This window comes from Echeneis naucrates, chromosome 10 (assembly GCF_900963305.1).
Source record: "Echeneis naucrates chromosome 10, fEcheNa1.1, whole genome shotgun sequence".
In the NCBI taxonomy this organism is placed as follows: domain Eukaryota; kingdom Metazoa; phylum Chordata; class Actinopteri; order Carangiformes; family Echeneidae; genus Echeneis; species Echeneis naucrates.
The window spans coordinates 16,094,321-16,117,167 of record NC_042520.1 but is presented as its reverse complement, the minus strand read 5'-3'; the positions used below and the strand labels follow the sequence as shown (position 1 = coordinate 16,117,167).

The following is a 22,847-nucleotide window of genomic DNA, read 5'->3' as shown; positions in this document are numbered from 1 at the left end:
AAAACGACCGGCGGAAAAACCTACAGACCCCCAGAAACTACATTTTTATGTAATTTCAATTTTATAACTTCACCTGCAACTGTTAAACAAAACACGTCAAAAATATAAATAATATAAAACTCTTTTTATATTGCACATTCCTCTTTGTCTCTTTAGTGCTTTGTCACCCATCATGAGGAATCCAGGAGGGAGTGAGTAAGCACTGACTCGATCATATGGCTCCTCTGACCCCGCTGCATCATAAATCCACCGTACTTTTTTTAGCTAACCCCAAACTATATTTATTTGGCATTTTTATCTCATGACATAAAATGCAGCTCAAAGTGATTTAGTGATTTGCCAGCCAGATCTTTAAAGCCAGGCTTAGTGGTTAGAGCAGTTGCCCCACAACAAGAAGGTCATGGGTTCAGTTCTCAGGCCTGGGGCCTTTATGTGTGGAGTTTTCTCCCTCTGGATGGATGGATGAACGGATGTAAGAGTGAATGAATAATTGAATGGATGGATGAGTAAATGAATGGATGGATGGATGAACAGATGTATTAGTGAATGAATGATTGAATGGATGGATGAATAAATAATGGATGGATGGGTGGATGGGTGGATGGATGGTTTAATGAATGTATGAGTGAATGAATGGATGGATGGGTGGATGGATGAGTGAATGAATGATTGAATGGATGGATGGATGAGTGAATGAATGAATGAATGGATGAACAGATGTATGAGTGAATGAATGATTGAATGGATGGATGAGTGAATGAATGGATGGATGGGTGGATGGATGAGTGAATGAATGATTGAATGGATGGATGGATGAGTGAATGAATGGATGGGTGGATGGATGAGTGAATGAATGATTGAATGGATGGATGGATGAGTGAATGAATGGATGGGTGGATGGATGAGTGAATGAATGATTGAATGGATGGATGGATGAGTGAATGAATGGATGGATGGATGAACAGATGTATGAGTGAATGAATGATTGAATGGATGGATGGATGAGTGAATGAATGGATGGGTGGATGGATGAGTGAATGAATGATTGAATGGATGGATGGATGAGTGAATGAATGGATGAATGGATGAACAGATGTATGAGTGAATGAATGATTGAATGGATGGATGAGTGAATGAATGGATGGATGGGTGGATGGATGAGTGAATGAATGATTGAATGGATGGATGGATGAGTGAATGAATGGATGGGTGGATGGATGAGTGAATGAATGATTGAATGGATGGATGGATGAGTGAATGAATGGATGGATGGATGAACAGATGTATGAGTGAATGAATGATTGAATGGACGGATGAGTGAATGAATGGATGGATGGGTGGATGGATGAGTGAATGAATGATTGAATGGATGGATGGATGAGTGAATGAATGGATGGGTGGATGGATGAGTGAATGAATGATTGAATGGATGGATGAGTGAATGAATGGCTGATTAAAGCCCTGACAGCTCAGGGGGCCGTGTGGGGTCCTGCAGACAGGCCTGTTGGTAATTCAGCCCAGTTAAAATGGGAGGCGGGCACTCCTCTCTCTGTGCAGCGTCCTGCCGCTAGATGGCGCTGTCCCGCTGCACAAACATGAGCCTGTAGTCCACAAACAGGGGGAGTGGAGGAGGGGGCAGGCACATGCCTCCCTGCCCCACATGCTCCTTCCTCTCGCTCCGCTGGCTCTGCTGTTCAAACCTCCGGGAGGGAAAACGGGGGGGTGCCGGTCCCGGTGCGCAGACTGAGCTCCGTCTGCTGCTGCTGCTGGACTAAATCCTGCCGAGCCACGTAAACACACACTCATCCATTATTATATAAGCAGAGTCTCCGAGTGCCGGCGTGAGGGAAGAGATGTCCTGTCTGCTGGATATGGTGAGTGCCACTTCTGCTCTTCTTTGCGTTATGCACCCCTCCTCCTCCTCTCAGTGCACATGCAGCCGGGAGTCCGTGTCGGTCCCGGTGCATGGTGGTGGCATGTTCGAAACTTTCAGTAGACTGGATATGAGTAAAATAAACTTAAGGAGCTGCTCTCGGCTGGACTGCAGAGTTTTAGAGGCTCGGGTCAGGGTTAGTTTTTCAGCCTGTGTGAGGGAGAGAAGAAGAAGAAATAAGAAGCAGATGGAGGGATAACTTTTTTTTTTAATCTCTTGTCACTTTGTGTGATTGGTGGTGGCCTGCTCTTCCTGCTTCAGTGTCCTGAACAGTGGAAATGTTTGTGTTGAAACTCACCCTTCAGTGTCTCCTTTGATACACTGGAGTTTGGGGACAAAAGCTGTTTCTGTGTGTGTGTGTGGGTGGAGGGTGAAGTTGAGATGCAGGGGACTCTAACTCAGCTTTGGGGACTGCCTGGCTGTCGTCATGGAGACCAGAGGCCACAGGTGACCTCTGACCTGAGGACTCATGGAGCGTTGCAAGAAGGGTCCCTTTGAATGTGGTGATTTTGGTGTGCGTGCTGACGTGGGTGAAGGAGCAGGTCCAACAATAAAGACACAATATATGTTGTTGGAGACTGTTGTTGGTCACCATTCCTGTAATTTGGGAAAGAATTAAAGGAGAATTTAAAAGACGCTCACCTTGGGGGGGTATATGGCCGTCTCTGATATATGGCTGAGTGTGTACACGGCAGTCACTGTGGCAGCTTATGTATTGTTTAGGGTTGAAAGTCATCACATAAAAATGCATTTCTCTGTCACATTCAGCTTATTTCTTTATGGCACAGGGGGCTGACACGTCAGGTCTGCAATAAGAACTCACATAACATCCAAGTGTATTTCATCTAATGGGTAGTATATATTTTTTTCATATTCAATACATTTTTCAGTTACTGCAGCAGTGAAAACAAGATAACTTCTTTTTGGTGCAGAGGTTTTGAGTTCTGAGTGTGTGCTAAGACCCACTAGGGTAGAAATATGTTGAAATTTATGTGAGAAATTTGTCTGCTTCTGTGATTTGCCTGAACGGACCCTTTGAAGCTGCACACCTGGTTTACCTTTCGAATGGAACAGTTTGGCCTCCATCTGCTGCTGTAAAAGATGTAAAGATGTTTTGTTTTTCAAGTCTCATTTGAAACATCACTTCAGGCTTTGATTCCTTATGATGACGACAGGTTATCATGATGAACATTTAAAATAGAATTTTGATCATTTCACGTTTTCCTTCACTGAACTATGTGATTTATCTTGTCAAAGCATGATCAGCCTGAAAACATTCCTCTATATGATATATATATATATATATATATATATATATATATATATATACTAGGTAATTCTGGGAAATGGTTCCTGATGTCAATAAGTCAAAGTCTGTCTGCTGGCTAATAGCATGTGGAACCTATTAGCACAGCTCCTCTCTGAACAGAATCAGCCTGACAGCTGATGTGCTGTCTTCCCTCAGCTGTTTGAGCTCCCAGGGTGCTGACACACCCCTGTATGTTTGTGTGTCTGTGTGTGCGTGTGCATACAAGTGTCTGCTTAAAGCACGGGCAGCTGAAACACTAACTCTGCTGACCATCAGGTGTCTGCTGGCCATTAGCTCAGTGTTTCAGAGATTTAGAAGATCCTGCCATACATTCATACATAGGATACTTTTGTTCTCAGTCCTCCTCATCGTGGACAGCGCGTTTGAATGAACTTTACATCTCAGTGCTGCCGCAGTTTGTTTTATTCTTGTTTGAATACTCACCACAATGCTTTCCCTAGGCAGAGACTAATAAATCCAAAATCCCCATCACCCCATTAAGCCACGACACAGTCTTCTTGTTTATATCATGTAAGTGGATGGTTGGTCAGTCATGCATACTGCAGTCTAGCAGATGGTGCAGCGTGGTCGACAAAGATTTCCCCTCAGGCCAGCGAGCTAATCAAACACTAATCAGCCTTTCTTCCACTCAGTGTCTTTGGTCTGTCTCTCCTCAACTCCCTTTCTTGTACACTTCAGATTTTCTTCCCCTTTGCTCCTGATCTGGAGCTCATCCTATTATCCTGTTCTCTATCTCCTGTCTGCACTCATCTCATAGACTCTTTAAAGGCCAGGCCATTTGTAATCACTCTGAGCAGAAAGTGTCGTGATCTTCCACTTCATGCTTTCACTCCTTGGTCAACCTGGTCTGATCCTCTCTGTGGGCCGTCTGTCACTGCGATTAAAGTCTGGCTGGGTTAGGAAAATCACTATGGGACCTGGCCAAGCGTGCAGTGCTGTCTGCTTTGATTCTGCTGGAAACAAGGCTGCTTAGCCTTCACAGCTCAAAGCTATCACAGTAAATGGTAATCATGAGCATAACTTGACTGTCAGCAGAATCAAAGGAAGTGTTCTGTGCAAGTAAACAGGCCACATATTTCCTATGTAACTCTGCACCAGCCAATCACTTGTTTAATCCCGCTGACTAACCAGTCAACACAAACATGTTGTGATCTATACAGTCTGGTGTCAGTTTGCCAACAGCTCACAGTGAATTAGTGTCTTTACTGGCTACATGGCTTTACTGACAAGATTCCGCTGGGTGATGTTGCAGGACTCACACATTAAATGTTCAAGTTATTTTCATAGGCTCAGAGTACAGAACACACCCAAGTTAATCATTATCCCCAAGTGACAGGTGTTTCCTTACAGGTTAAGATTGAGCTTTGTGAGTGTGTTGACATAATAAAACAACTCATGTTCATTAAAACTTAACTATAGCAGCCAAGAGACCTCCGTAAGTGATACATAAATCAGAGACCACTTGACGTTAATTTATCTTCTCAGTATTTTTATAATTCATGTGAATCTAATTACCGTGCGCATTTGTGAACTGGAGTTGCTTGTTGTGACAAACCAACAGAGAAAACTTCGCTGTTCTAGCTCAGTCTCATCGCTCCCTCAACCTTGTTTCCAGCAGCAGCAGGCAGCTGTCAGAAAGATTTGATAAACCCAGCATATGCCACCTGCCAAGCACCAGATAGCGGAGACAAATTTAGAGACTGGCTGTTGAACACAGTGCTGCGTTCAGCCTCCAATTAGCCAGAAACTTCCCTCACGAGGTGGTGGAAGCCAAAGCAGAGCTACAATAAATGCAGATATCAAGCGTGGTCATGTGCGGTATGATTTGATTTGCTGTGATTGGTCGGTGTCTACTGATGTGTGCATGTACAATGGCGTAGTTTTTCCCAGCTTCACAACAATGATATGTCAATATTTGTGTTATAGTCTTCCTCCAAATTATTAAAAATAAAAATCCACACAACTGTCATCACATTCAGTGTCTGTTTAGTTAGATTATTATTTAATCCATGCAAGTCAATTATAAATGTGGACGAGGTGTTGTCATCCTGGGACGTGTAGGAACACAAATGAAAGAAAAAACCAGGTCCCAAAAGGAACTGGATTGCCCTTAACATTATATTCAACAATATATGACCGCATCAGGTTTCTGCGCTTACAAAGTTTTTCAGTTTGATATTTGGCAACCATATGGTGTGTCCCCTTCTCAAATCCATAGAGGTCAGAGCTCTTTCCACCTGCAACTAGATTCTGTGGCCATCCAAGCAGTCTTTCTCGTTTATCAATTCAAGTATTGTCTGCTGAACCAGACCTGCTGGATATGCCATTCTTTCAGAGTACAGTCACCTATGTTCAGTTTTCACTGGGTTTTCACCTATTGCATGGTCGGTTGGACTGCCACCTGAGTTCTGGACAATAGTGTAACCCTCATGAGACAGGTGGGACCTCCCTGACCTTCAGAGGGGGGGGGTCTGAGAGTATAGGGGGCTGGGCAAATCTCATACGGGAGCCTTTGTTTCCAAATGCCACCAACTCAGAGGGTAGACGGAAATAGCCAATCTCTGCCACTAACTCTGGAAGAATCCCACTCTGGGTCTATTGTCTTCTAAACATGTAGCCTTTCTTCCCTGTGAGTCAGACGTGATGTGTTTACTTCAACTCAGACTTATTGTTTGCTTGGTTTATGTTATTGATCGGCTTTATCTCTCCTCCCACAGTCACCTGCCTTATCGAGATATCAGCAACAACAGTTACCAGTTTATGTGTTGGAAATGAATTGTGTGTGTGTGTATGTTCAAAGTACGCAGCTCTTGTGACTTTTATAGAGTCTGAAGAGTCGTAGTGCTGCAGAACAAAAGGCCACGAGTCAGAGCTCTCCTCTGCGAGTGGGCATTGTTTTTTATTTCTATCTGCGTATACAAGCAGTGGTCTCTGAGGCAGACTCAGCTCTGGTCTCTCTGACAGCACTTCATTTCGCTGTCACATCCTGTTCTTGTACATAAAGTCAATACAGTGGTTTTAAAGGTTACAGTCCGCGGCCGTGACCTTTTCTTGTCTCGCTTTGGTCGCACGGGTAGTAAAGAAGAACAAGGCTCAGAGGCTGTTTATCTTATAGCAGCTGTTTTTGTTTTTGTTTTTTTAAAGCAGGCATTATGAGATAAATAAATCTGAAGTAAGAGCTGGCTTATGGTTACGATAGCTTAGCACAGAGACTGGAAAGAGTGGGAAACTGGTTGGATTTTAGTTGACCAACTCTCTCCCCAGTTCGCTGCTCTGCCTGTACACCGCTTCAAGTTTTATTTTTACTGAACACACATGAGAAAGGCATACCTTCTACCCCTTGGCAAAAGAATCTCCCAAAACAAACTTTTTATCGTTCATGAATGTAATTTCATGTCTAATTATACATATTTCTCTCTGTGAAGTGAAATCTGTGTCTTAGATGGTGCTGCTAGCTTCTTGTAAATATTTTCGGACAGAATTTTAAAAATATCAGGTTTTATTTTGTTGTTGTTGTTGTTGTTGTTTTGAAGAATTGATGACATATTAACAGAAGCATGTTTGACCCAAGATAACTTTAAATCTGAAGTACCAGGCAGCCAGCATGCCTCCTATAGCTGTTTCCTGAAATGTTCTTGTCCAAAAGAGCTTAGGCAGAGGAAATGAGTCTAGTCCGCGTTGTCATCTCATCTAGTTGACTCGCCAGATGGGTACAGTCTGAGTGAGCAGGCCCTGACACGTCCCCTTCTGTTGTTCCCATAGATCTACACCTATGAATTTCCAGTCTCCCTCCTTTATATTTGACCTCTCCCTGCGGTTTTCCATCCATTCACACAGAAATGCACCATCGCCACTCCTCCAGGTTGCCAGAGCTTCCTTGCTGGAGTTGCTCTGTCTGCCAACTGGGAAACTTACAACTGAGAATCTGTGGAATCTGAGACTCGATATGCCTGTGGGGCCCAGAGGTAATGATGGGTACAACCGCACCTGCTCAAGTGTTAGACTAGGTTCCCTAACTTTGATGGGATTATCCCCTCTTTTTATTTTTCAACTGATTTCCTTCAAAATACTCTTGCGCGCCAAAGGGCACCATGAAACATCACATTCTTGTGGTGGAATGTCTTTCATAGCCAGCCAATCTCCACACAATGCATCTCTAGCAGGCGAGGTGCTTTATTAGTATGGATTCTTGTGTGCCCACCTATTGGTGCCAGCTTTAGGAGGTCCAGATGCTTCCTTCAGCTCTGCAGCGTGCATCACATGCTGAGGAAAGAAGGAAGGAGTCGCTTTGTTCTGGCAAAAGAGTGGAGAACAATGTCTTCTCTTTTCTCCCTCCTCAGATGCGAGTGTCTCCAGTTTGAGTTATGTAACTTGATATGACGCAGAGCACGTCCAGTAACCCAGCCTTAGAGAGAGAGACTTACACTCAGACTATTGTCCAGATGGTCCATGGTGAGACAACCCCCACATGTTCTCATTTTCCACCTCTTCCTCATATGCGCTGTCTTTATTTTTCCATCCCTCACCCTTTGTCTTCCTGCTGCACGTCTTTTAAACCGAATCTGATGCCTCATTATTGTGTTATCTCCCATGAGCAAACAGGACGCATTGCTTTGTTGATATTTGTCCAGTGATTCTTGCTTTTGAGTGTCAGTGCAGGGTCTGGATTGACAGCTTCAAAGCTCATTCATAAATGTGGGGCTTTTGTTTCTGGAACCGGGAGAACAAGTCCAACAACGCTGGTCATTGACACAGCTCACAGTGCACAAAAAGATGAGCGGGGGGGGGGTGAATGTGAACAGGAAAGTACCAGGCTCTCTCTGGAGAGCTAAGACTGACTATAAAGGCCTTTTTAGTGATTTCTCCTGGTTCCCCTTATTTGAAAAAAAAAAAAAAAGAAAATCCGGTGAATCTCCACTGGCGCTGCTCTCTCTATTAAAACTCACGCTCAGTTTAAGATGAGCTTAGACTGCTCTATAGATTAGTGTAGAGTCATCCTGTCGTGGCCACCAGGACCAGATTAGTTGTTGAGCGCTCCCTCCCATCCACACACCTCCCTACTGCCATCACACACGCACCGAGAAACAGGAAGTCATGCAGCGGAATAATCAGTCGCGCAAGCATGAGAAAGGAGATAGAAATAGAATGAGCATGGGATCAGGAGAAGAGGAGTGAACTTTCAGGTGGACAACAGAAAGGTAAACAAAGTCATTTTTCCTCTTACTTTATTGTACCTATTCAAACAGGTTAGCTTAGTTTTCCTCATATCTCTGTTGACCTAGTGCCTTTGGCTAATTTGGCTATTAATTTGCTTTGAAAACTCAGCCCAGTGATACAGAAAGTACACAGTTCACAGTCAGCTATGTGATACTGGGCTCCAGATCAAACGAGAAACTTGTCTAACGAGTATGTGCATTTTTATACTTTTCTTAGATTGCTGCTGGGAAAGTTTGACTTTTTACATGCCAGCAGGGTCAACATGGTCAGAAGTCATACTGTGATGTAGGATAGCTTAAGCTGCAGATAAAAGAGGAAAGCAGTCTGATTGTTAATTACTCTGTCCACAAGGCATGCTTGTTTGCAGAGGAGCTGAGTTGGAATTAGCTAACTTTTAAACTAAATCTTTTCTCCTGGGTGAATGACGTCACACTGAGCAGCAGCCTCAGCCTCTCCATTCATTTCCAGTGCGAAGAAAATATGCTAATTATCTGATAATCACTGAATTTTCCAAGAAGGAAGCCACAGGGTGCTTAGATAACAAGACATATGGGCTTTTCTGCACCACTGACTGGTGCATCATAGCTTCTTTAATAAACCCTCCCCGTATTACTTGCATGTTTTTCTTGTGTTTCTTTTCTAATGATTGCTGGTCTGGTGGGCCTTGAGGACTGCTCATTGTTTTGTGTTGTCGAGCTGAGTAACAAGTTTTCATTGGGCTGGCTTTGTTCTTCCTCTGTTACCATTTGAGCCTCTGATTTCTCTGTGCAGCCAAATTCAATATGTCAGTCACGAGGTGAAATTCTGCCTCATGTTGATGTTTTTCTGTCATTTCTTGTTGCTTTGTTGTCATTGTAAACTTACTGACCCTCATTGATTGGACGTGCAATTTTTTTTTTTTTTTTTCAATAATTCCCACCACTCTGCTTCTTAGTACTGACAAACAACCAGCACTTACTTTATTTACAGAGAAACTTCACAGAAGGAAAAAGTGCTGATCATCTGACTCTGCATCCGCATGTGTCAGCATCAGTGTTTACCGCCTGAAACGCAGGCTGCGCATCTTATCCTTGCCTGTTACAGTGCAGCTGATGCCCCAAAAAAGTATAGAATGGGATTAGTACAAATGGTGTGGGTCGATGTGGGAACCACTCAATTTATATTGCTGTAATCACAGAATGGTGACGATTACATGAACCTCTATGAAACAAAGAAGCCAAAGAGAGAGAGGAGAAGAGCAAGTCTCTGCCCACCACCCCACTTTCACTGTTATCAATTTAATAAGAAGCCTTCTCTCCCATGCCGTTGTCTTTATCAGCTCCATTTAACACTGTATGGCTCACCTGCTCCAATTACGCAGTAAAGTTATCAGTCATTAAATGTCTGATATTACCAACATAGTTTTCATGGAAACTAATTTGAGATAATAGACGCTGTCATTTCGTTTCACAGAAATGAGCCACAACACTTCATGGGCAGTCCACATCAGCGATATCAGTGTGTTATGGGTTATGTGAAGGTACATTAATAATTATCCAGTGAGAAATGTAAGGAATGTGAGTTTGTTTCCTCTCACGGCTCTCTCCCTTGACATTCCTCGCTCTGAACGTGTTGCTCTATGGTGAGCACAGATCTGCTGATAGCAGCAGTTGGCAAACACTATGTAGGCTTTTCTTTATAAAAAGGTCAACAGAAACCAAGCGTTGAACTTTACACTTGATTAAGAATTAGCTGAAATTAATAAGATGTCATTTTGTTCTTTGCTCCTTCACAAATTCCAATAAAGTTACACAAGGAAATATTCTATTAGAATTGTGTTTCCATTTATCCTCCTTACTGACTGTGTTGGACCTCTGCATTATTTCAGAGTAGAAGAATACAGAGGATCTGGAAAAAAAGCATGGTATAATAATCAGATAATCACTGTAATTGTCACAAATTATAACACTCTGTTCCTGAGTCTCTGCACTTCATGTGATAACACCTGAGCAGAGCGCCAAATTCATCATCAGGGAATGTATCAAAATAAAACATATATAACAAGGTCCAAAAGCTGCCATGATTCCATGATGAGTCAAAAATGCATCTGCGATGTTTTGGAGAGATGTGCAGACAGATTTATCATATTTTGACTAAACATTCTATAGTTCATCCTAAAATATCCTGCATGTACCTAACCATGACAGTAAATATATATGTATGTATCTGTTTATATTGTTTAACACAGAGTGCAACAGCAGACGGTTTTTCTAAAGGATTTGGTTCTTTTAAAAAGGGCCAAATCAGAGGAAATGAGCTTGTTGGAAACCTCAGCCAACATTATCTGGGATAAAATCCTATATATTGTTATTATATCTTGTTAGCAGATAACTCATGCTATTGTGGATAGTGTAAAACCTGCACTGGTTCCTGTATACACCTGAAATCAGGAAATCAATTATGTGAACGAACACAATGCATTTTTATTCTTTGTAATAAAAAAACTTGCCTTTGTCATATGTATCACTATCATTTGATGCAATTGCTGCATGCTGTTTTTATTACTGTGTGTGTGTGTGTGTGTCTGTGCTGCTGAAGGGGCGGTTGAGGGAAGGGCAAGTGGATGTCACTTAAAACAACACTGAGGTCAGGTACTTATCCTTCTCCAAGTACTAATCTTTTTATCTCGCTCTCTCACACGCGCGCGCAAACACAGATGTTGAACTTGTAACCTCATAGAGGGATCATGCACACAACTAAATAATGTCAAAGATTATGCAATCAGCACTTTTTCACACCACAGATACTGATACTGAAGGAAAACAAACTCGGTTCTGTTGGAAGAGAAACTATTTTCCCATTTGAAAAATCAACACCAACAACACACACAAGTGCATTTAGAATGGGCACCCTGAACACACACTCACACTGAAGCAGCCTTATGTAACAACGGGCAGATCCAGATCAATAAGGGTCCATGCAACACCAGTGCAACTGCTCACCTCACATAACCTCAGCGTGGCTTCTGTAGTCGGAGCCAGTAATTAAATTCTACGCAGAAATACAGTACTGTAAAGCCAGCAGTAAAGGCCGAGGCACCCCATGCACACAGCCATCAATATACCGACAAATGCACAGTCAGGATCAGGACTGCACACACTGATAAAGTTAAGCCCAAATGCGTAGAGAGACTAAGCTAATGCCAAAAGATAATGAGATGGATGATGCGTGTGGCAGGAATTTGTAAGACAGGCTTTGTCTTTAAGGAGTTCACGATGAATTAACTGCACAGACTCATTTCAAGTTATGTTATGATTTTGTCATGTCTAGAGAAGTTTGGAGAAATAATGCTTTCACTGGTCTTCCTGAATATGCCACATCGGCTCTCCTACGTAAGAACTTGCCGAATGAGACGTCTGCTTCTGCTCTTAACTGCCTGTGAGCTCAATACTGCCTTGTATCTACGGCTATGACCAAACATGCCCTTTGACCTCTGTAAAGACCGGCGTGTTTGTCATCAATGGACACAGTGTGAAACCTAACACTGGCCCTTCATCTTCGCCAACACCAGATCCAACTGGCAGTGAATTTATGAGCCATACTTCACAGAAGGACGGCCCGTAATTTTGAATGTCGTGAAAAGAAAGTCGGCCTATTATTCAAAGTTCTGTCACCTCCCCCATTCAGAAAACAAGATGTGAATGGGCACTCCAGGCACTTTATCTTCAGGCGTCCGACCATATTTCCATGTCCGTGTGTCCTGTCAGGTCTCACGGATACATGACATATAAACTGAAAAGGAGGAGTGTTTCATGAGCACACTTTTCAACAAGGCTCCTGAGTGGCCCCGGGCCCTGTGGAGAGGAACGCGCTCTGTCTGCTTGTTTGTCTCCCATCCATAATGAATAACCTGCTAACAATTAGAGGCTTCTGCTGAACACTCCCCTGCTGTTATGCCCCACAGCCTGAGACACTATCACACTCCTTCATTACACACCTGCGTGGAGGAGTCAATCAGAGAGGCAAACTGCTTCACTCAACAATAAATGTTGTCCTTTATTGATTGAGAGATCAATAAATTCTTCTGTCAGCTTCTGTCCAAACACGATCACATCACACCAAAGTCACCTGTTGCTTTATCTGAACCTCATTTTTTTTCTGTGGTTTTCTGTGGTTTTGTCATTCATTTGAGCCGTCCTGATTTTATACTTTAAATGACAAAATGTTTATGCAAGGGATGACATGTTGATATGATGTATGTGAAAATAGGCTTTTGTTTTGGTTTCTTTGCTCACAGTTCTCAGATCAGTGGGCAGCTGACCATCCAGTGCCTCTAACACAGTAACAGACTGTTGTTGAAAGGAAGTATCCCATAAGGACGGCTGCTGTAATAGAAGTCGAACATAATACCTCGGGTCTCTGTAGAATAGCGGCTGATTGGGTAATCACTCTATAGTGTTTTACACAACTAACAGCTGTGAAAACCAGCCAGCACTGCTCTGATAGAGCTTATATAATGCCACGAGTCTGTGCTGTGTGGGAGTTTGAGATGTAACCTACGAAGTTACCCCACAAACGTAAACAAACTTTGATCAGGGAGAAGGGTAACTGAGAGAGTGCCGCAGGAGGAGGGTATACAGGATCTGACGTGGCAAGCCGTGCACACACTTTTTTTTCTGAGGCCGTAAAGAGTGACCTATGTATTCACATACACACACAATTGTGTGCAAATGTCCGTGGGAGTGTTTTCTCCTTCAGAAGCTGACGAGCCCGAGCTTGTGCTCTGTGAAGCATCTTTGGAATTTAACTTCACTGTCCTTCTCTCCTCTGTCTCGGTCTCAGCTTTGACCCATGTGTCTCTGGGGGTCTCAAGCACCCTTTCTTCACGCTCAGGCATTTCATTGAAAGCTTTGTTTTCCCCCACAGGAGACCTGATTACAATGTTTTAGGAGAGAACGTCCTTGAAATGCTCCTCTTGAAGGCTATGCGCTTTTGTTGTCTTTGTAATTTTAGTTGTGTGGTTTTGTGGATGAGTTAGGAAATCATCCTGAGAGGACTCAAGTCAAAACTCAAGTCAAAACTTTTAAGTCCTCTTATCGCTCCTTTTTAGTATGTACTGTTCTAGGTCACTGCTAATCAGTACAGTGTTCAGAAAAATAATATGATTTTATATCATGACACACTTCATGTCATGGTTTCATTTCTCCAAGACAGAGAAGCAATAGAAATATTTAACAATGGTTATTCAGTTGAATAGTAACGGTATCAGTATATACTGTGCAATGCCACTATACATTACTGCCCTGGTCTATTGGACAGCCTGACAGTGTGTGCTGACTAGATACATTCAATAAATCACTAAAAGAATGTAATTCAATACTCCTCTCATTTGCAGTTCCAGTTAACTGCATCGCATCAGAAATGTGGGATGTGGGTTGAGCCACAGTGGGTTTATAACCATGCAGATGGAAGTACCTGAGCAGCACTTTGATACACAGCTGTATGATTAAACATTTTCATGTTTTGATTGAAGTTCAGAAAAGAGAAGAAGCATATATTAGGAACAGAGCAAATTTCAATTAAACTGTAACTGTTCAAGGCTGGTAGGAAGCATGGCTTTGATCCGCGCGCGCGTTTGCGTTTGATTTAAAGAGGTGTGTTGCATTTCAGGGCCCCTTGCCTCGTCAGGGCTGTAAATCTTACTGTGTCTCCTGGTTTACTCAGGGCTCATAAACTAGAGGGCAATTACGGAAAACAACTGGATGCAAGATTTTTTCAGTCCTGCCAGATTTGTGGCTGCAGCATAAAAGGATTTTTTACCCTTCTATCTACCCAAAAGAAATTGCTTTGCTTCACCCGCCTTCACCCCCAACCCCAGCTTCCCGTCAAGCATCGATTGGCCTCTCATGTGTTTGGCAGATACAAGAAAGAAACTGAGTAAAATGCCGGGCATAATAATACTGTGTCAGACCCTGGCCGGTGGCCATTAGATTTGGCACACTCATGATTTATTCATATGGTGTTGGACACGTACGCACTCAGCATGACCTGCACTGACTCATATCACGACCCAGAACATGATGATATAGGAAGACTTCCTGATCAGCTCAGCGCCAGAGCTGATCCACTTGTTCAAAGAGCATCACATTATTTTTAATGATATTCATCATCATTGATTATCAGGTTTCTTTTCTCAACTGGAGGTCAGCCTGTATTATCGTGGCTTGTTAGGAACCGAATGCTTTAGAGGAAAGTTTTACATGGGGGGAAATAGTACCTCATGAATATAAACATGAGCAGCTTGGGCTGCTTTGATCCAGGCCTGGCTGAGAGCCCTGAGTGGAGTGGGCTGGAGCTGCAGTTCCACAGCTCTTTCTGCCTATTTTAAGCATTTGCATAATTGTTATAACTGTCGAGGGCAGCAGAGCAAAACACTTTATAAATGTGGATTGTATTAGAAGCAGGAGGAGATGCCTGAGTGTCACTGCGGGTGTCTGTTACGATACACAGGATATCTGTGTGTGACAGTGAGAGTGAGAAATAGCCGTGTGCTGACTGCCAGGCAGCAGATCGGCACAGTCATTAGTCGGGAAGAGCCCAAGTTCGATACCCCATGGAGCCACGTGTTTCCAAAACACCTAAAACTTTGCATAAAACTTGGATGAGGTTGGTCTTCAATCTGCCCCACTGACAGTTGTTTTCTTTATCTTTCCATTAAGTTGTTCCTTACTGTGATTAAGTGATGAAGGAACCAGGAAGAGCAGGTTTGAAAACACATATTTTTTTGTCTGTGAATGCCTGAAGGAGGAAGTGCATTACAGCAGCTATATGACAATGAAATATTCTCTCCGATGGGTCATCAATCTGAGGGACAGTTCCAGACTCTGGTTTATTTTCATAATATACTGTTATTAATACTAAACCAATTTATAATCAATAGCTTAGAACAAGAAAAATGCTCAGTATGGACCTTTAAACTTTACGTGGCTGAGCACAAAAGGAGAATTTGCCTCCCTCAGGTCCTATTTTTAGCTGAGAGACTGGAGTGAGCTTGTGTGCTTTATGGTCTTAAGAATGTTTTACGGCTAGAAGAGTTGTTTATGCACAGGAAGAGAGAGGGTCACAGGGGTGAAATCAATAGTGATCCTTAATGAGGTTGTCTGAAAAGAAGCAAGGGGAGGGGTTATGTGGGTGATTTGAAAAACAATGGTGGTGGGAAGGTCGTAGAGAGAATGATTTGCTGTGCGGAGCAGAGTAGGCTCAAATTGGAGTCAACAACAAAAAAAAAAAAAAAACTGCTTTTAGGAAGCTGTTGGAGTAACTCGAAACCGGCTGAGTTTTGTCCAAGTTGAAATAAAAAATTTGTTATTATTAATCATTATATTTGCAGTACATAATGTTGCTTTGCAAAGACAAAAGCTTGTATAACACAGTTCTCATAAATGTTGAAGATATAGTTAAGCCACTGAAGGCACACTGTGTGACTGGTGCAATAGATGCACATTATTTTAACTGGAGACAGCAAAGAAAATAAGCTGCCTGACTGTTTTATTAAATTATCCATTAAGGGTACTGATTAGTTTTTGTTTTTTTTTGGAGAGGCCCTGCTATAGTAGCCAAGGAAGGATCAGTTATGTCACAGGCTTGTGATGTGTTGTGATATGCTGCCCTAGCTCAACAAAAACAAACCACCCTCTCCAAGGCACATAGTTCAAGTGATCCTCTAGTGTCGTCTTTTGATTTTAGCTGTGGGACCATGAGAGCCTCGGAGGGAGGACTGATTCTGTAGCAACTGCAGTGCGAAAAGCAGGTTTAGGATTTGTCAGCATTGTAAAGGTATTTCCACTTCTATTGTGGGCTTTGCATGGGGGTCATTTTGTTTGTGTGTGTTTATTTTGTGGTGAAGTGTACTGCTGCGTTATTGTGGGAAGCTGAGTTATTGTAGCTGTGCTCTGAGACAGCTGTCAGTACTGAGGAACACAGCTGATGAAACGTATATGTGAGCTCACACCGTCCCTCCAGAGATCGACATCTATCCAGGGCAGTAAAGCAACAAATGGCTTTGTGGATGGTGATGTCACTCATCCCACACTAGAACACCTCAAAATATACTGCTGTGAAATTTGAAATATATCCATGATCATTTAACCTTAGCATTTTATTTAAAGATTGATCGATTTACCGTTTTCAATTATTTTATAGACAACTGAGCAATTAATTAGAAAAGCATCACCAGTGGGATCATTAAAGTCGTTAGATGCGATCCTTAAAATTTGAGGATCATTTTTTTTATGTACTTGAACTTTAAAATGTCAAGTGTTCTTAAAATACAGTTTGCAGAGAAGTAGGGAGGATATTATCAAAGAGCCTATGAAAAAGTGTTGTCAAGAGTGACATCATCAGCCAATAATTTATTGATAACTACATCGGCCTCCTACAAGCATTCAACTCTTTTTATGTGTTTCTTCATCTTTACAGAGCACCTTATTCCCCGACAAAGCCCTGTAACCAATGGCAACCTCAGTCCAGACACTTCCTCTGACCCGTGGCCCCGACAAAAACTTCCATAACCCTTTCCCAGCCCCGCCTCTCTCCTCGCGTTGCGCCATGGGAAGCGTGGGCAGTCTGGTGGAGAGGCCAGATGTGTCTCCATCTAAAGGCAGCCGGGCTGTCCCCCAGGTAAGGCCCAAACAGACCAGTGGCCCCCTGAAAAAGAGCTTCAACCAGAGGGAAATACTCAACTACCTCAACATCACCAGGTGGGTGCTGCTGTCAAGAAGCAGCTGCTTTTGTACAAAGTTTCAAATGTTTTAACTCAGAGAGCCAAGAAGTCTGCAAGACACGATAAAGTCAGATAGGACCTTACCTTGGCTGACCTGCTGTGCTTCCAAACAGAAAAGAGCCCGCAGCAAACACAGGCAGTGATGGCAAGAAGGATATTATCTCCGGCCTCAGCTCAGTTAATGGTCGCGACGGGAACAACATGTATGCCAAGGTCTACCACAAAGATGGCACAGAAGTAGATTTGACAAAGAATTCACTACCAAGTGGTGGGAAGTATGAAAAGGTGAGTAGTTGTTCTTTAAAACATTGCCAAAAGGACTATTCAGGAAGTTATAATGATTTCATTTTTCAATTTTTGAATGATCTTCCTTCAAAGAAAGATTTTTATTGAAGCGCCGTTTTTCATTGGCTACCAAAGATCTGTTTCTATGGATTATTCAAAATTCAAGAGTCATTGAAATCTTCAAAGCATTCAATGTTAAGGGTACATTAAGTCTAAGCAGCAGGTTGAGGAGAACTAGGGTCTCATTCTTTGCTGTAGATGAATGACTTCCCACAGTTCATTTTTTTATATTTTTATGTGCTGTACAGTGACTTGCTGCTGTGTTCAATTGATCAGCATCACATTTATGCATCTCTGGCCGTGTGATGCAACGCCCCATTACATATAACCTCAATAAATCAGCCTTAAATCTCTGGCAGCTTGTCGGCACAGAAGAGTTTGATTGAATTTTATTGATTTAATGGAAGCAGTGTGATTTATGTTGCAAAGTGCCAGCTCCTTTTATGTCTAGGTCACTTTCTACTCCGCTGCATCTCCTTCTTTAGGCTCGTTTTAGATCATCAGCCTTCCAGCCTGTCACCCCCAAAAACTTCAGCTCCATGCAAAACCTCTATCCGTCTTCCAAGTCAGAGGATGTGGACCATGGCCTTTCCAATGGGTTACGTAGAGCCTACGCCCAAGTCCCTAAAGCTGTCTCCACCTCCTCTTCCTCTTCCTCACCCTCCCGTCATGGAGGGCCCGCATCCAGCGGTAACAAGGTAACATATGGTTGTAACTTTAGGCCCTTCCAGTTCCTATGAATAGACGTCCTTGGAAAGGTATTGCTGACGTGACTTAAACTTGGTTCAGCTATGGGCTGGCGCAAAATAGATTGTGCAAAACAATTTCTCAATTCACCGTTCTTCATTTTATTTATCGATGGTTTGCTGCTGAAATGAATGTTTTCCCAACCCATACACGTTCGAGTGATGAATAACAGCATAAATGTGATGGTGTAGGCCCTCTCCTCGATACATGGGATGAGCCAGGAGGATGATAACCTATCAGACTCGGGCCATAACTCCATGAGCAGCCTGCCACCGTACCGGCCTCCTTTTCGCCCACACCTGGCTCACATCAGGTCTGCTGCAGCTTCATTGTCTTAGCTCTACTTTATATTCAAATGGCTTGTTACTGCAACTGATTTTTTTTTTTTAAACTTAATGACTGAGTGGGAGGTGATTCTAGAAGAGATTTTAATGGCTCCTTGCTTTGTTTGGCTTTTTTTTCCCTAGTGCATCTATGGGCCATATCAACACCATCGGCTCCCTGGACCGCACCTCTCTGGGCTCGAAGGCTGTAGGCTTGGGGGGTGTGGCTATAGGGGAGATGGCATGTCGGAGCATGGCAACATTGAGCCGTCTGGCTCCATATGCAGGGGAGGCTCCACCTCCGTATGAATGGACACACTCCCTGTCTGTGGAGGAAGTGGTGAGTTCTGCATTGACTGATCTATAAATAGTTGGTACAATTTAGAGAGGGCTAAGTCATTCTCGCTGCTGTCCTTTTGAGGTGCGGGACCTGGAGGAGCGCCTGGTGGAGAAAGAACATGAGCTGAAACAGATGAAGAGAAACCTGGATGAAAGTGAAGGTGCCATCGCTCAGGTGACTCTCTTTACAATGGGCCACTCCTCACAGTCAGTCTTAACCCATCTGCCTCTCTTTTAGAGTCTCTTTTAAAGCCTTATAGTCTATCTGCTCACCTCATGCAGGTGTTTGAGGGGAAACAGCGTCTGTGGGAGAAGGAGGTGGAAGAGCTCAAGTGCTTGTACGCTGCAAAGCTGCGACAGGTTTCCCAGCATGCCCAGCGTTCCCAACGCAGCCTGCAGTTGCAACTGTTTAAGGCCAAGCAGGAGAAGAGCAAACTGCAAGAGGAGCTCAGTCTGAAAAGAGAAAGCAGCCAAGAGGTTGGAGCTGTAGCAAAACAAACCAGTTTGACCCTGGAGGAGACGCAGTGGGAGGTGAGGCCATGGGAGAGGAGGGGAGGGGCGGTTTATGGCTCTTTAGAGTAATTGCAGGGAATAGACAAGATAAGTGAATTCCATCTTTGTTTGTCCTGTTGAGATGATCACAACAAAGACTAAAGTCGTTAAAATGGATACTTCTCCATTTCTCAGGTTTGCCAAAAGACAGGAGAGATTTCTCTTCTGAAGCAACAGCTGAGGGACTCCCAGGCAGAGGTGACCCAGAAGCTGAGTGAGATCTTCCAGCTCAAGACACAGCTCAGGGAGACCCGCACTGAGCTGCGCAGCAGGGAGGGCCAGATAGATGCACTACAGCTCCTCCTGCAGGGCACGCAGCGTCGCAGATGTCCCTCTCGGAACGTACAGGAGGGTGAAAGAGAAGCTGAAGAAAAGACGTCTAATGGAGCCACAGGTAGTTTCATGTTTCTGTCTTTTCCTTGTGCTTGCACACTTTGATGATTAAAGGTGCACACTTGACTTAATTTGCGCTGAGATGCCAAAAGCACAGATGAGAGCTGAAGTTGCCTCACGCATCGTCAAAAGCAGGTCTTTTAAGGACTTTACATAAATCTAACAAAATCAAACTTATCTGTAAATTAGAGGAAAAACAACAGTTGCAAAAAATCTTGTTACAAAGCCTTGAAAAGTATTTTAATCGTGTATACGTCTGCAGAAGCAAAGGTGACAGGTGTGGAAATGGAAAAAAACTGAAAGAAGTAGGATATTTGTATGCCACAGATGTCTGTTTAATATTAAACTAAGTGAGAGATCTGGACCGACTTTCTTATCACTACAATCATAGTATGTCCGGGCTTTTTGAGTCTGAATGCTGACATGTTTGGGCGTAAAACCAGGTTATTTGAGCAGCCAGGTCAGGGGCAAAGACCTGTGTGTGTGTGTGTGTGTGTGTTGAAAGCAGGCAGTCTTTCATTAGATTTTCCCTACGGCACCGCTGGACGGTAGTTGAAGCCATGTGAACCTCTGTATTACAGGAGGGTGCGGGGGCCCCACAGAGGAACGTCTGCGAGCAGAGCTCCTGTTGGAGCGACGCCAGAGCGAGGCCCAGGCCATAGCTTTTGAGGAAGAGAGGAACACATGGCAGACAGAAAAGGACAAGGTCATCCGCTACCAGAAGGAGCTGCAGGCCAGCTACTTAGAGATGTATCACCGCAATGAAGTGCTGGAGAGGGAACTGCACCAGCTGAGGGCAGGCCAAGAGCGAGGAGAAGGAGGAGGAGGAGGAGGAGGAAGAGGAAGCAGAAATGGGACACTGGAAAAAGAACTGCCAGAGCTGAGGAGTGAGAGACTAGGGGTTAAACAGGAGGACAGACCTTCCTCTGGTTTGCCCTGGATAGAAAGGATTGAATCGTCTGAAATTTGAATGTGGCTTGTTTGCAATGCAAACCGTTTTGTCCCTAAAAGCTGGAGCTACAGAAGACCATGCGAGCCAAGAAAAGTAAAACACTGACTTCATCTTTGCAATGGACCTAGTGATCATGAGAGACCAAGTCCAACAATAATTGGTAAATAAAATTCTGACTTACTAAAACACTTTTGTAGATCAAAATTGTTGCCTGCTGAGATAAAACTCGGATGATGTGATATGTACAGATATTGAGGTAAAAGCTAGAAACATGTTTTTGAAGTCTAAGCTATGAAATGAATGAGTGTCTTGGTGTTTGGTTATCTTGGCATTCCTTTCTTGGTCAGAATAGGCTTCCATAGCTCCGGCCACTCTCTGCCTTGTGATTGTTTAATTCACCTTCCCTGATCCATGAGCTTGTACAGAAACACAGTAATGTCAAGTGAAGTCAGCAGAGCCAAGCAGGGAAGACTGTCCATCTAAAACTTCTAATTCTAAATCTGTAAATGAACAAATTGAAACACTGATTGTGACTGATTTGTGTAAATATGGTTGTTGTTTTTGGTTTGGATTGCGGTGCAGCCCTGACCGTAATCAAAGGATCCAAAGAGATTTGACAGGGCCCGGTAACATCTCAGCACCTGTGTGTGCAGACAGTTCTGTGGACTCAGGGTTCACCTGAGCTCAAGAGAAAAGCTGCATCTCTGGGTTAAGTGTCAAGGATTAAAGTTACCTGGTGCCAAGCTACTAATGTTAATTCTTTGCCATCTTGAATGTGTTCTTATCTACTGAAAAAAAAGAGAAAATGTTGAATTTTTATTTTAATTTCCTGCTTCCTGTCAGGAGATACCAGTATATTTTGTACATAAATGTAATTTTCTGATTTAATTGGCCTTGTGTCATTGTATTCCAAGCGCACTGTTGTCTTAAATGGACATACTTCTATATCTTTTGATTGGACTGAAAACCATCAATAGATAATGAATTTGATAGCCCTACTTATTGGTGCAATACCCACCTGATAACATCATATGCATGAATAGATGGATTAGTTCTCGTCTATGGTTTGTTATTAAAATAGGACAGTTCAAAAACCAGCAATCAATTGACCTTTCAACATACTGTGACTTTTTCTGTTTACTGGAATAAAACTGTACAGTTTGTGTGTGTGCATATATATACACACACACACACACGTTTTCAATTCATAATAAATATCGATGAAGTGGTGTAATAGTAGCTGGAGCTTACCCCAGTGTGTGTAAATGAAGGCTCTGTAGTGCTTTTCTGGCTCCTGTGGCCTGAATTTAACTGCCACAAATCACTTGACAAAATTTTTGAAGTGTAGCTGATGGCACCCACCCAAGGGCTCATACACCCCCCTGCTCTGTAAGGGCTTAAAATCTCAACAGAGTGACCAATAAAGCCCAAGGACAAGAACTTTAATGACAGAACAAACAAGAGAACAGCAGAAAGGCTTTTGGCACTAATGTGGCTTTTAAAAGTTTAGCCTTGGATCCTTATCTCTGCCCCTCCCTAAGGCCCTCCCTGTTCTATCCTATTCAGCCTTTCCATACCATCCCCTGCAAAAAAGACAGCAGTGAGGTGGAGGGTCATCTCAGATAATGCTGAAAATATGCCCCTGAAAATAAGCACCTTCATGGAAACCATCAAATGTACAAGCCAGAACGATGAGATAAGGATATCATGGCAGTATGGAGACGCAACACTTGGCTTTTCAGTTTTTCATGTAAATGTGTTATGTTGATGGTTATGCATAAGTTAAGACTACGTATATAAAATTATATTAGTAACAACACATACCAGTCCATAGCAGGAGTTTTTTTTGTGTGTGTCTCTACTAATCTGAATAGTTTGACTCACAGGGCCCTTACCTTGGCATTTAAAACATTATATAAACTGGGGCTTAATATAACTTCACAGCTCCGTGGAGG

General features: G+C 43.0%; 1 protein-coding gene across 2 annotated transcripts; it reads left to right on the top strand.

Moving 5' to 3' along the window:
- The first annotated feature begins 1,714 nt into the window (after window positions 1–1,714).
- Window positions 1,715–22,130, top strand: n4bp3 (NEDD4 binding protein 3). Of its 2 annotated transcripts, none has more exons than XM_029513160.1 (10): window positions 1,715–1,874; window positions 16,938–17,218; window positions 17,355–17,526; window positions 18,072–18,284; window positions 18,525–18,646; window positions 18,801–18,996; window positions 19,078–19,170; window positions 19,278–19,526; window positions 19,683–19,941; window positions 20,522–22,130. In XM_029513160.1, the coding sequence occupies exons 2-10, from the start codon at window positions 16,971–16,973 to the stop codon at window positions 20,908–20,910; spliced, it is 1,941 nt and encodes a 646-aa protein (XP_029369020.1). In that variant the 5' UTR covers window positions 1,715–1,874; window positions 16,938–16,970; the 3' UTR covers window positions 20,911–22,130. The 2 variants fall into 2 exon arrangements, with proteins under 2 accessions (XP_029369020.1, XP_029369019.1); XM_029513159.1 differs by lacking the exon at window positions 1,715–1,874 and adding an exon at window positions 8,327–8,461.
- Window positions 22,131–22,847: the final 717 nt, after the last annotated feature.